Here is a 14,497-nt window from a genome sequence, read left to right as displayed (position 1 = left end):
TCCTTTTACACATGTAACACATAGGGCTCATTTCTATCATATATGTGCAGCTACAAAATCTGAAAATTTCTTTCTACAGCAATCCAACAGCCAAAATCATTGTATTTGCAGTTTATATAATTGCATCTTCAACACCTGTAATGGGTTGTTCTTCCTCCTCCATTCATTGATTCATCATTTTATTGTAACTCACGTTATGACACATTAGTGGATCCCATAGATGGGGTTGAGATTACATAGCAATAGCAGTGGATACAAAATCAACTAAATCAGTCAATAAAGAACCAATAAAAACTAATAGTATATGTCATTAGCACTTAATAACTGCTCTCATGCACTGTAATACTCTGCATAGTGGTAGTTGCAGTCGATTGGTGTGATGATCAGAGGGGCAGAGTTTTTACCTCCATGATGAAGACAGGGACTGAGGAGTGGGTGTAGTTTGTCAAGGAAGCGGCAGCCAGTGAAGGAGTAGATGAGAGCTGCAGCATCTACGTCATAAAAGGAGACCAGACCCCCCTCATAATCCACAAACACCCCCACCTTCTCAAGACCAGACCTCAGATTGAGACGGACTGAAGGGACATCAGCAGCTATGTAGAGATTTCCATTTCTCAAACATATCGTCCAGAGACCATTATGAGGGCACGGTGTGATGTTTCCCTTCTTGCTGATCATCTTTCTCACCACTCCCACATCCCACTCAGTTTTTCCTTTAACCTGAACCTCAAAGTAAAATCTGCCTGAAAAGAAACTCTGTTTCCCCAAGACACAGGGACATTTAGAAAACCTCTCTGGGTTGTCTGGGAGTTTCTTTTTCGTATCACCACAGTGAACTTGTTTTCCATCAACAGACAGGATGAGTTGAGAATTTGCTGTATCAGGATCCAGAGTCACATCTACTGCAAACTGCTGTATCATCTTCATCTTGATCTCCTTCATCTGTCCACGGAGCGTCTCCTCCAGCTGAGACACAGCTCTCCCCACAGTCCCCTCATATGATGGTGGACAGACTCTGACCTGTGTCCAGTCCTTGGTGGGTAGAGCAGCTTTCAGGGATGGGAAGCTTTGGAGGAGCTGGAGGTGGTCTTCAGAGAGTGAGAGCTGCTTCATCTCAGTCCTTCTCTTCTCCAGCTCAGAGATTTCATGTTCCAGCTCTCTGATGAAGTCTTTAGCCTGTTTCTCTAAGCTTTTCTGTTTCTCTTCAATCTCCTTGATGAGCTGCTTCAGGCCTCTGTCAACAGACTCCTTCAGAGCAGTGAAGACCTCAACACCTTCTGCTTTCTCTCTGTCTGCAGCAGCTTTACTGATCTTCACTGACTGTTTGATCTCCTCAATCTTCAGTCGTCTCTTCTGCATCATCTGCTGAGTTTCAGCCTCTGTCTTCTGCAGCTCTGCCTTCTTTCCTTCATATTCTTCTCTCAGAGGAACAACCTCATGAGTCTTGTGGTCTAAAACAGAGCAGAGCATGCAGACACATGTCTGGTCGGTCTGACAGAACAGCTCCAGAGGTTTATCATGCTTACGACAGATCTTGTCCTCCAGGTTCTCCACAGGCTCCGTCAGCCAATGTCTTTTCAGACCTGACACTGTCAGATGAGGCTCCAGGTGAGTCTCACAGTAGGAGGCCAGACACACCAGGCAGGACTTCAGGGCCTTCAGTTTGGTTCCAGTGCAGACGTCACAGGGAACTTCTCCTGGTTTGGAAACTTGTTGCTCTGAGCTGCTGCTGCTGGTTTTCTGTTGAGCTTCACATCTGAACTGAGCAACAACCTCAGAGAACAGAGTGTTGATCTTCAACTGAGGTTTTGTGTCGAAAACCTTGTTACACATTGGACACTGACATGGTACATTAATGTCCCAGTGCTGAGTGATGCAGCTCTGACAGAAGTTGTGTCCACATGGTGTAGTGACTGGATCAGTGAAGACATCCAGACAGATGGAGCACAGGAACTGATCTTCAGACCTCAGGTTGCTGGCAGCAGACATGTCTACACACTGCGGACAAAGGGAGAACAAACCATAACTCTTATTTCTTATTTATTCAAATGTTGAAACTTCGGACACAACTGTCAACACAAGCGAACAGAATAAGTTGCCTGTAGAAAACAATCACATACTTAAAGCTATGGTCTACGATCTGAAAGAGGATGAGAAAAATTTGAAAAAAGCACCCCCCACACACACACACACCCCTCTCCTCCGAGCTCGTATGGCCCTCCCCTCGGAGCCTCCTCGCGACACGCCCCCCAGAGCAGAGCAGAGCGAAGCAACAAGTCTGCTGCCAGCAGAAACCAAACACAGCTTTGAATGCGGAGTAAAATGTCATATTCACAGTCACAACTTCCACAATAAAACCAAGATTACCTGTTCAACATAAACTCCGCTGTATCAGTACCGCCCTGTCCTGGGTCGCTCGGCACGATGAGTCTCCCTGTAGCTCGGCTGTGCTCGGCACTGCTAATGGCAGCGGCGCCGGTCCCGATGCCGCCGCTGTGCACCAGCTGCCGGTAATGAGGCGGTGCCAGTTGCCGTCATCACCGTACCCGGCAACGGGACCGCGCAGACCGCCATTACGGGCACCGCCGCCATTAGCAGCACCGAGCACATCCAAACTACAGGGAGACTCATCGTGCCGAGCGACCCAGGACAGGGTGCTGTGTCTGGGGGAGAGGAGCAGGAAGACCGGGGCCTGTAGCTCCGCAGGGCCGCGGTGCAGAGAGACCCCGCTCAGACTGCAGCTGCGGCTGGAAGGCAAGGCAATTTTATTTGTATAGCCTGTTTTTACAAACAGTTTGTCTCAAGGGGCTTTACATGGCATCATAACAACATCCTCTGTCCTTAGACCCTCACATCCACTGAGGAAAAACTCCATAGAAAACCCTTTTAACAGGGAAAAGAAGCAGCTGTCTGTCGGGGAGAGGATCAGGGAGACTCGATGCGGCACCGATACTAGTAATAAGGGCAGCAACACATTCTGTGCTTCTGTACTGTGCTTCTCTGAATCCTAGTGGGGCTTTCAGCGGCAGACCAGCCGGGGGTGGGGGGCAGCAGGCGCTGAATTCATGGGTTCATGTGTCTGTGGCTGAGCAGCTCAGAGTGGTTACAAACTACTTGTAGTTTCTAAGCGGAAGGGGGTGGGGACGAGGCGGGTCAAGGCAGGACGACAAGGAGCAGGGGAGACGAGGGGATTGGATGGAGGGTACGAGCCAATGCGAGCTTACCGTGATGGTTGGATAGCATTGGTCAATTTCTATGCAGGCCCACAGCTGATAGACTGAATGGATTTTTTTGGTTCTTTTTTCTATTCATATTGTGTAGATCGGACTACAGGACCATAATCGCCGCATAAATGATGTTAATAATAATTACCAGTCCTCCAAATCGTAGACCATAGCTTTAAGAGTCAACTACTCTGTGATTCTTAAAAGTAGAAGATACTGAACCAGGGCAGTGAACTAAGTGAGTCTGAATGTGCTTTCAGTCTGGACCTCCCTAAAACTTTGTTTTGACAAGCTGTATTTTCTTTTGAACCACATTTAAATGACAGCACAAATTTAGACATCGACAGTGTCACAGTTGCTGATGTTATTTGTTCATCATATTGGCCCAAATGTAAGGCCTGCATGTGTTGTGACAGATTAATAACAGCAGGTGGCGTCTGTGAATCAAGTGTTGTCTGCTTACTGGAGGATGGTGCTCCAGAGTGACTTCAGTGATCATGTTGACTAGACATGAGTCAGTATGAGATTCTGATGGTGTGATAACTCTGAGTGCACAGCTCTGTACTGATACGAAAAATAGTCTCTAATAATATTATAATGTTTACCCTGTCATTTAACACTTTGTTCCAAATTATTATGCATATGCTGTTTTTGCCCCCCCCCCCCCCTTTAAATGTCATTATAACTGACAGTCAATAGGTTTTTTGGTTCTTCAACAATAATAATAATTTTTATCTGGATTTTATTAAACAAAACTACCAATGATGACGACAGACAACAGATTTTTTTTTACATTTTGGCACTCCAGAGGCACTGGCAGCTTTAAATACCTGTTTGTTGCGCAGCATCAGTGGCTTTTTTTTTTTTTTTTTTTTACAACTGTTCTCTTACCGTGCCGCGCTCCTTTCCAAAGTTTTAGTCAAGTGTACCGGCAATTTAGACCATTTTTGACGATTAATGTAGAGCCATAGTGTATTCTATATTATTGCCACTAACACATACTGTAGCTAATTTGAAAGGTGAAACTTTATGCTTCAAATGGCCACAAACCGTTTGTTTCTACGTGCCTCCATTCCCGAGAAAACTCAAGCTAAACATGGCTGGGTTTCACAAAAATCCCTCCTTTTTTTCTAGAAAAGGAGATAGAGCGTCTTTTATGAAAGGTGCTCTGTTTGTGCCTGTCACTCTTATGACACTTGCATTTCTGGATCAAAGGGCTCGTGTAAGATAAATATATACAACAATTGTTGTTCTATTCACAAAACCACCATCGGGGGCGGGGGGGGGGGCGCCACTAAACAACAATAACACAGACGCACCGTGCCGTGTCACAGCCTCTTGCCGCGGAATGTGAGGGTCTCTCGGCCACAGCGGCTCAGGAACACCGGTCCCGCCGGTGGTCGCGAGTTGCTGTGGTACGGGTCGGTGCCGGTGGCCAGCTTTGGCCCAGAGACCATCAGATTTTACCGCGGGAGGACTTTGGGGAGCAAAAAACGTAAAATCTCGTTTTTGGCACTCAACGCATGGGAACGAAAAACGAGAAATGACGTGGTTGGCACTCATTGAGTTAATGCTGAAACGTTCCTTGATATGTCTTTAGTCTGAACAAACCTGTCTGCACTCTGAAGCACACACAAATCTTTTTACAATACAACAATCTCTCTTAACGCTTCATGAAATATACAGTAGGTTTGTTTTCTTATTTTTGCAAGACTTTACACTATTTAATGCTTTTATGCTTACGTGGAGGATGATTTTTCTTTTTGCCTATATTGCAAAAAACCTGTGACCGGTTAACCAAACCTGTTAATAATGTGGAACAACCATAGTTTTTTTTTATTAGGTTCACAGGGCAAACTAATGCCCCTTTTCCACTACACAGTTATAGCTCTACTCTGCTCGACTAAGTTTAGGCCCTTTTCCATTACATCTGAGTTACACCATCTTTCCTCTTGAACGTGGCCGGGGTCGTCAGCATGCCTGCTATGGTTGCAATCATGTAACTAACGTGAAACAATAACAACAGTTACAATACAGATCAGTGTTTGCTGTTGCCGGTGAGTTTTTAAAATTAGTGGGTTTGATTCTCGTGTTGGACGTCACACTCATGACTCTTCCAGTGACGACGCTCTGGCCAATCATTGGAAGGCCATTGGTTGATGTCACGTTTTCATATTGCCTCAGCTAAGGCATAACCAAAAAAATACTGGGTACCGAGTGGAAAAGCAAAATGACTGTAGAGCCGCGGCAAGTCGAGCCAAGTCGCGCTTGTGGAAGAGGGCTGTGACTGCTGTAACTGCTTAACCTGCCTGTGAGAGTGATGTCAGTGATCTAAACAGACAGAAAAAACAGCACAATGAAACATTTTATTGAAAAACAAATGTTTGTTGTTTGTTTCACTAAAATCCTATTTCCATAACAATTTGGAACGCAGTGTAATGTTGATGTACAAAGGAGAGACAATAAGTGTGTATATTCCTGTGTTTACACACATACATGTGGAGAGGTGTCATAGACACATCAGGACATAGCTACAAACAGGGGTGCAAACTTATCACCTTTCGGCGAAATTCGCCGTTTTGGATCCCAAATTGGTCATTTGTGTGATTCGTGTAAATCCGCAAAAAAAAAAAATTGAGAGGGGGGGGTCCGGCGAGGCGAGGCGAGGCGAGGCAAGCCGAGCCGAGCCGAGTCGAGCCAATGCACCTGTCTCTTTAAGGCGCATGCAGCTTATCTGGATGACAACGAGTGGTGGCAGCGCTCCTCTTCTGCCCAGCAATACACACCTGAAGCTTCACTTTTAATACAGATCAACTAACGCGACTTTTTGAGTATGGCGAGTGAAAGAGTCGGAGCTAGAAGATGCGCCAGCAGCGTTGTATAGGTGCTGTATGGGACCGCGTGTGTGTGATGATCGCGATCGCGGCCAATTAGCGTTTAGCGCGTTTAGCATTTATTAGCGCTGCAGCGCGACCTGATCAGCAGCAGCAGCAGCAGGAGGAGGAGGAGGTTGACTGACTGTGGCAGGACTCCTCTGCCTCTGTTTCACTTTATGTTGCTGGTAAATAATGTGGTTGTAAAAGTAGTAGGCTAAAGTTAAATTATTTAGTATGCACTAATTAAAGGGGCAGAGCTTTAAGAGACATTTTAGCTTTTATATTTTATAAGGTATAATTTTTGTAAGAACCACAATTAATAAATATAGGTTATATATTTCAGTGAATATCTAATTGTTCTTAGCATTTGTTAGATAACTTTATTTGCCCAATAAATTAAAACATGTTGGAACTATCGATGTCTCCTCTCTTGCAGCCAGAATCTCAGCTACTTTTAACCTCAGACTGTCACAATGATGGATCAGATGTCAGACTATAAGTTTTAACCTGAATATACAAGACATGATTGATTTTCCCAACGATCAAAGTATACGAAACCGAACCGAAAACCATGACCACAAAACCGTGAACCGAACCGTTTGCTTGAACATCTTTTAAATACATATTGCCGCTTAATATGTTTTACAGTGGGTACTAGTTTCATTTGGACGTTTCCCTCACGTTGCGTGAAATTGTAGGTCACACTGTAGCCACTAGGTGGAAGCATCGTACTGAGATACAGGATACATTCATGTTACCCTCTGTTTAGGTAGATAAAGGTCTCAGTCACATTTGAATAAAAATAATGCAATTAGGCTTAAGGCTTTTTAAAGATAGGCCTATTTTATTTTTAATTCCATAATTCAGAGATGATTTTCACTTAACGAAATGAAACGAAACAATGAAGCCTACAGTTTTGTCCTCAGGCTTATGAAAAGTGTGAGGAGAGGTAGCTACTGTAAGAACCGGTTTTTCTAAGCTGACTGAACAGCTGTGTGAAGTTCTGTGGGGGGCAGGGCTGAAGTATCCACAAGCACACCTATTGATCAGAGATAAATGAAGGTGCTAATGTGTCGCTGATGTGTCTATAAACTGGTCCTACAGACTGCTGCATATAAACCACACTGTAGCGATCTTCACCTAGCCTCGCTTTCAATAAAACACACACTGATAGCCTAATTGCAATCAGTGAAATATATGAAATCAATATAAAACACAATTTAAATATGAGAGTTGCTGTTGCTCTAGTTTAATAGCGCTGCAGTTGCATTTGCCGTGCGCCCCTGTCTGTATGTGAACCTGTGTCTGTCTATGTGCAGGCAGAGATCAGAGATGGTGTTTTTAATAACCATGCTAGCGTTTCACCAGCTCTCGTCTCCGCCAGTCAGCCTCTCAACCTGCCGCCTCTCTCGCGTGCGGGCGCACCGCACGTAAACACACGTGAGACGTGGACACATTTATTTATTTATTTATTTATTTATTCTGTGGGGAAACACTGATCAAGCTGTGCGTAGGCACAACTCTCCGCAATATTCCATTGATAAGTCACACCGGACCCAAGAATGGTGCGGACATGAACACACCTCATATTCCACCCCCAGAATGCCTCAGCACAGCACAACCATATATGGTCAGCACGTGCATAATTAAGTAGCCATGTGCTCTGTGGAGCGGCAACAAAGTGACAACAAAGACAACACCCGGAATGATGCTTCGGCGGACCTGGCCTGCCCTCGCTTTTGAGGTCGGTTGTGAGAAAAATGCCTGCTGTCCAGACAACTGTGTTTTTTTTAAAGCACCCCTGCATTACATAAACACACACATACAGTATATATAGCCGCACATATAGGCTATATCAGTGATCATAATAATGATGATAAGAGAAAATGCATTGTTCACTAAAACTGCACGTTGGCATCCCAGACTGAAATAAAATCTTTGCTTATAGTGAGAGCTGCTCTAATGTTATTGTGTCTCGAGTGTTTCAGAGTGAGTCGGCCGGCTGTAAACCAGCTGACCCGACTGACTTTTTTTTTTTTTGCGGTCACATCAGCAGGGCTGCATCTTCGGTCGCGGCTGCTGTGGCATTTGCCCATATTGCCCTATGGCCAGTCCATCCCTGCCACTGGTTGTTTGTGTTGTCTGTCAAAGCATGGATGAATGAAACCTATATCCACACACCTTGTAGCCTATTTCTATCGAGGGAAAGTTATTTCAGGATCGCCCAGCCCGAAAGTGACATAGGCTATTGCCCGTTCATTCATGAGAAATCATCCAGCTACACTCTCAGTCAAACAAGGTGGGGAATGAACACTACTGTACAGTAGTTGGCTCATTTTAAAAACACACCGGCAGCATCGCCCACTGAGTTAATTAACTGCTGTGTGGAAAACCACGCTGTGGTCCATAATCGCGGTGCAGGTGGGTGTGTTTGGAGCTGACAAGAGGATCGATAAAAGAGAGTGAGACGTATAGCTGCCGTCGTTACATTTTTCTCATTGAAAAACTATACTGTATTATTATTATATTGCATTCCCCATTCGTGTTCACTGCTCCGTGCTGCTGTCTTATAGAGGCGATCTGCTGCTCACAGATGCCACCTGGCGGTTGTTTGGGCACATTGCAGCTTCTGGTGAAAACACAATTACTCCTCCACAAAAAATCCGCGTGAGCCTCCCGTGACTCACGCGTGAATCTCGCGTGAAACCGTCCAAATGAAACTAGTACCCACTGTATGTAACCTATGGCATTTTTAAGCTTCATGTGTGTTATTGGACAGAAAGCAGCGCTGCCTTGGAGCATAGCCTACGTAGCCTACAGAAAACACATTTACATCAATAAATAAATGTTTCACAATGAACCAATCAGTCTGTATTAAATTTTATTTAGTTTGAAGGCAAGGTTTGCAAGGTTCATCTGATGGACATCAAGGGACAGATTCTCTAAGTTTTGCACAGCTTTTGCTCATGCTAAACCTGCACAGGCTGAAGACCCCCTTCACATATTTCAAAACCAAACACAGAGAGACAGATTGTGCAGGTTTAACAGGAGCAAAAGCTGTGCAAACCTGAGTAAATCTGGACCCTAGTCTCATGCTAAAATTGACTGTAAATTCACCTTTAAAGTTGGTTTTTAAAAAAATTTCCCCGGGGGACCATGCCCCTGGACCCCCCTAGGGGGTCGGTATCTTGTCACCTTTTTTACCCCTGATGAGTTTGCACCCCTGTACAAAGACAGGTTTGTTAGCTGCTGACACTGTCACCAAGACAAAGACAAATATCTCCTTGTTTTTCCTGCAGGTTAAACCGGTGGTTGAAAAATTTGGGGATTTTTACCTGCCAAGGTTTTACATGCACTTATTAACATTACTCACAGTAACTATGAACGGAGTTTACATTCACTTAATTTGTGTGTGTGTGTCTGCGCTCTACACACACACACTGATCAGGAGTTAGGGGCAATGTTTGTTTTTTGTTTTTTTGTCTGAGAGATCCTCTCCACTCAAAATCAAACATACAACAGCAAAAACACAAAATGAATGTCTCACATTAAAAGTCAGTGTTTTTCTGACAGGCTCTGGAGGAGCTGCTGCGGGTAATTTAATGTTTGGCCCGTTGGCACTTAAGGAAAACTCTGGTCTATAATGATGGATGACCTTCAGTGTCTAAAGTATTCCCTTACAACTGACTCCTGTTTTGATGGGGGAAAGTTCTTGGGGATCAATTCCTTCACATCATAAACACAGGTCACTGTACTCTGGGTCATTAAAATAACTTGTCTTTGACAAGAGACAATTTTAACCCGAGGGGAAAACAGCTCATACCGTGGGAACAGGATGATGAAATCTATTGGTGGTTTGAAATGTTGACCTTTTCAAACCATGGTATACCTTCAACCTGACTAATGCTGACAAACCTACAGTGCCTTCAGTATGTTTACATGACAGCTGAAAAAAATGAATTGTTGCCTTAATGCGACTATAACTGGACAACTCAGCATGTAAACGTGTTAGTCCGACTAATACCGGAATTCTCCAAATCCCACTAGTACAACCAGATAATGTGATTGGAAATCGATTTTCTTCTGCAGCCGATGTCAATCTGGCCCTCTGCGTTGTGTTTCTCAATACGGACTGCCCCAGGTGGGGTTTGAACTCTGGTCTCCTACACGGCAGGCGACGATGCAAACCGTTTTGCCAAGAACTCAATGAGCGCTTGGCAGTTTAACTGGACAATGCATTAATGCATGCTTCACAACAGTAAAAAAATGAAAAAAGGCAGTATCAGTGCCGATTGAATGCATTTCACAGAGTGTGACCAGCGGAAAGATGTGTTTCATATTAAAACATTTTTTTTAAAAAGGAAGCCCGTGGACCAACCCGAGTCATTTGTAGCCTATATATTCTCAGCCCGAACCAGCGCTTCTGGTCAGAAACTGAAGTTTAGAACTCCAAGTTATTTATTTACATTTTTTTACTCGGTGAGCATAGCTCGAGACTGATAAGTGAAGAACAAGTGTAACAATCATCGCATTCATTTTTTAACTTATTACAGCTAGCCTAATTATTCAGTCGGTGCTAAATTAAAGGAAACACTGTATAAAGACGAAACAGAACTCTTCAAAGTTTCATGCACCTTCTAGTTATTATCAGCTCTACTCACCAGTGTCAGAGATTACGTTTGTTCTGCAGGAAGAAACAGACTTGTCTCAACTTTGCACCGGTTGATCTGACAAACCTTGACTTTGGTTTGAGGTGTTTATATGCAAGTTATGTTCTCTATTGTGACGTTATTACCAGTCACTGAGTCCTGGCAGGTCGACTTTCCTGTCAGGCTGCATGCTGATCGCATTTCGTTTGCAATGAGTGACTCTCCGACCTTGAACTGTCAATCTGTGCATCTCGATGTGATTGGACATACAATCAGCGGCCACTTTATTTGGTGCACATGTCCACCAGCCCGTTAATGCATATATTTATTTACATTGCAGTAACTAAATGCATTTAGGTTAAGTGAACATGGTCAACACAAGACAAACTGAGCATTGGAATGTGGAAGAGAGGTGATGTAAGTGACTTTGAATGTGGCGTGGTTGTTGATGCCAGAATGGCCTCGTTTGAGTGTTTCAGAAACTGCTGCTCTGCCCAGATTCCATGCACAACCATGTAACAGAGAATGATCTGGAAAAGAAAGAATATCCAGAGAAAAGTTGGTGCTACTGGTCAAAGGTGGAAGGCCAGACTGGTTTAAGCTGATAGAAAGGCAACAGTAATTCTGGTTGTGGCCCTTTAGCACCATCTGATCTTCATTTGAAGGCCACAGCTGACCTGAGTGTCGTAGCTGACCCTCTTCACATCCTTTATGAGCATGTTGGACCATCTTCTAAAGGCTGCTCCATGTCACAAAGCTCTGATCATCTCAAACTGGTTTCTTGAACATGAGGATAACTTCTCTGGACTCAAACAGCCTCCACAGTCACCAGGTTTCAGTCCAGTAGACCTTTGACCTTTGGGATCTGGTGGAACAGGAGATTCTTATCATGGATGTGCAGCTGAGTGGTGGGAGATTGGCGTTACTAAAGGAGCTACTTTTTTCAGTAACAAGTAATCAAAAGACTTGCTCCATTACTCAGCTACTTGACTCACTGGCACAGCTTTCACCAAAGCAGGCTCTCTCTCAGTGATGGGAGCTATTAAGGCCTTGTCCACACGGAAACAGAGCTTCTCCCAAAACTATCTTTTTCTTGTCTGTTTTTGTAAAAGATTTCCGTTTACACAGCATCGTTCCAAGAAAGAGATCCACTAAAAACAACTCTAAACGCTGCAGTACATATGCCACAGGTGTGGTGCTGTGACGCTGCCACACACAAACTCTGAGCTACAAGAAACTAACAATCTCATTGTTTGGTCACATGCAATTACAATCAAGTATTCTGATACATTCTGATAAACACCAAAAACAAAGAAGAAGACAGAAAGCTTCAAACTCCTTGTATTCAAACTCCAAACTCCAAACATTATAAGTCAGGGGAGTCAAACTCAAATACAGTGGGGGCCAAAATTTAAAAATTGGTGCACGTCGAGGGCCAGACTGGTTCACTGTTTATTGTGAATTTACTGAAATGACCTTATTGCATCTATTGAACCTGAAACTAACAAAGCCTGCAAGTTATTGCATATAAAATAGCATTAATCATTAAATAAATAAAAAATCAGTTGCATTAATTAATTATGGCTCTTTCTGCAGCTTTCCATAGTCATTGCACTTGATTAACTGTTAATCAATAGCAAGAACTGACCAGACCAATTGGTACTATCATATATTTTTATTTTATTAGTTCCTTAGGTCGTCAGCTTATGGTGGCATGCCCACACGTGCAGACTTCCACATGCCTTCAGTCGTATTTCGCAGCAAGAAGTTGCACAGGAGGCCCCCGATAGACGTGCCAACGCACTGGCAGTGCATTGTGGGATTTGTAGTGCATTAGTGGTGCGTGCAACATACCAACGGGCCAGCTCTAATTGTAATTAGATATTATCATGCGGGCCAAATCCGGCCCGCAGTCCTTGAGTTGACATGTGTTATAAGTGGATTAAATGTTGACTGGGAGTCATGTATGTTTACAGGCAGAATAAACCATATCCAGACTTACTCTGACTGCTACGAAGACCTGGAGCCTCTGAGTTGATGTTCCTTTGTTGATAAAACAAACAGGAGCTTCAGACCTGTAAACATAGTTAGCCCTCAACTTGACTTTCACACGAGACTTTGTATTACAGAGAATGTTGCCAAACCCCCCAGATGTCATCCAGATATCGAAGGTAAATGAGAGGTTGTTTTATACATTTTAAAAGGGCTGCTTGTTCCCAGCTGGCCATATAGATGTCCGCATAAGCAGCGGAAAACCTTTTCCCCATTGCAGTACCCTTGATTTGGAGGTAGGTAGAGCTGTTGAACTCGAAATCATTTGAAGTTAGGTTGATATGAACTTCCAAAAGGATCTTGTCTGGACGGGTGGGGTCTGGGTGTTGGCCAAGAAGTTCCCGAACTGCCGTCATTCCCATGTTTGTGTCAATATTAGTGTAGAGATTTTCTACATCCATGGTGAAAAGGAAGCAATCTGGTGGCAGAGAGAGGGACTTAACTTTAGCCACAAAATGGTTTGTGTCCTTTATATAGCTGGGGTGTGAATGTGACACAGGGTTAAGATAGTGGTCAATTAGTTCAGCTGAACCATATGACTCGCTCCCACAGTTGGAGACGATCGGGCGGCCAGGAGGCATCTTGTTTGGGATGGGCCATGTATTGGGCAGTTTGTTGATTTTGGGGAGAAGATAAAAATACCTTTTTCGAAGGGGATCTAGTCCTTTAAGATAGAGGAGTCAGATGTCCCTCCCTTTTTAATTGATCCAGCAAGTCCCGGATTTTTTGCTGTAGTCTGGGGAACCATTGGTTTGCCGAGGGGAAGATAGTAATTAGTGTTTTGGAGTTGGTTAAGGGCTTCTCGGATGTAGTTGCATTTGTCCATGATGACTACGGACGAGCCCTTGTCTGCCGGTTTAATTACAATGGAGTTTTGTAATTGTAACTGCTCTATTGCCTGTTGCTCACCAACAGTGAGATTGGGCTGGAAACGTCCCTTTCTTATTGTAGGGGATTCAAACATTGCCAGGTTACCTCCTATTCAAAACAGATGGATTCAGGTTGAATGCTATCCAGGTGACACAAGACAAGACACCAACCTCAGATGACGTCCGTGCAGTGATCCTCAACTTCAGGTTGAATGACAGGGAGTAATCCGTCTCTTATGAAGGACTCCGTTTCTCGCATGGTGGGTGGCGGGTGCAGCTAAAACCACCTTCCCTATGGCCAAGGTTCACATACCCCTCATCAACTACTCACCCTCCTGCCACTGGGCGGTGAAAAACAATATAAACATGTCTTTCTACTTTTATCGATACAATACAAACTAAATATTTGAATGACAATTATCCGCACAGGTTTGTACGGTGGCCCTGAGACACCTGACACACACACCATAGTCGTTTCCTTTAGTTTCCAGATGATGTATTTGTGTTGTTCACATCTCATCTTCTCTTTCACGTTCATCATATTAGAAACAATAAAAAAATAGAACTGAAAATGTACATCATACACTTGATACATAGACATATACATATATATATATATAATTATATATAGATTTAGATTTTTTACATCAGTAAAAATGTGAATTATGTATAAAAAAAGACAAATCAATGAATTCAACCTTTGCATTTTTTTTACACAGTTATTTGAAATGTACAGTTGGACATGATGAAGAGGAGGCTTCAGGCACTTTCCTTTAACACGGTCACCAACACTCACCGCTCTGACGTCACCGTCGTTTAAAGCCCCT

General features: G+C 43.7%; 1 protein-coding gene across 1 annotated transcript; it reads right to left on the bottom strand.

Annotated features, from left to right (window-relative positions):
- Positions 1-330: 330 nt before the first annotated feature.
- Positions 331-1,993, bottom strand: LOC146992500 (E3 ubiquitin-protein ligase TRIM39-like). The gene has a single exon (XM_085790812.1). It carries the CDS (start codon positions 1,987-1,989, stop codon positions 331-333), a length of 1,659 nt encoding a protein of 552 aa, XP_085646938.1. The 5' UTR covers positions 1,990-1,993.
- Positions 1,994-14,497: the final 12,504 nt, after the last annotated feature.

The sequence above is a fragment of the Trachurus japonicus genome, chromosome 1 (genome assembly GCF_045865225.1).
Source record: "Trachurus japonicus isolate A0001 chromosome 1, Traja_1.0".
Taxonomy (NCBI): Eukaryota; Metazoa; Chordata; class Actinopteri; order Carangiformes; family Carangidae; genus Trachurus; species Trachurus japonicus.
The sequence above is the reverse complement of the archived record's forward strand: the minus strand, read 5'-3'. Positions and strand labels throughout refer to the sequence as shown.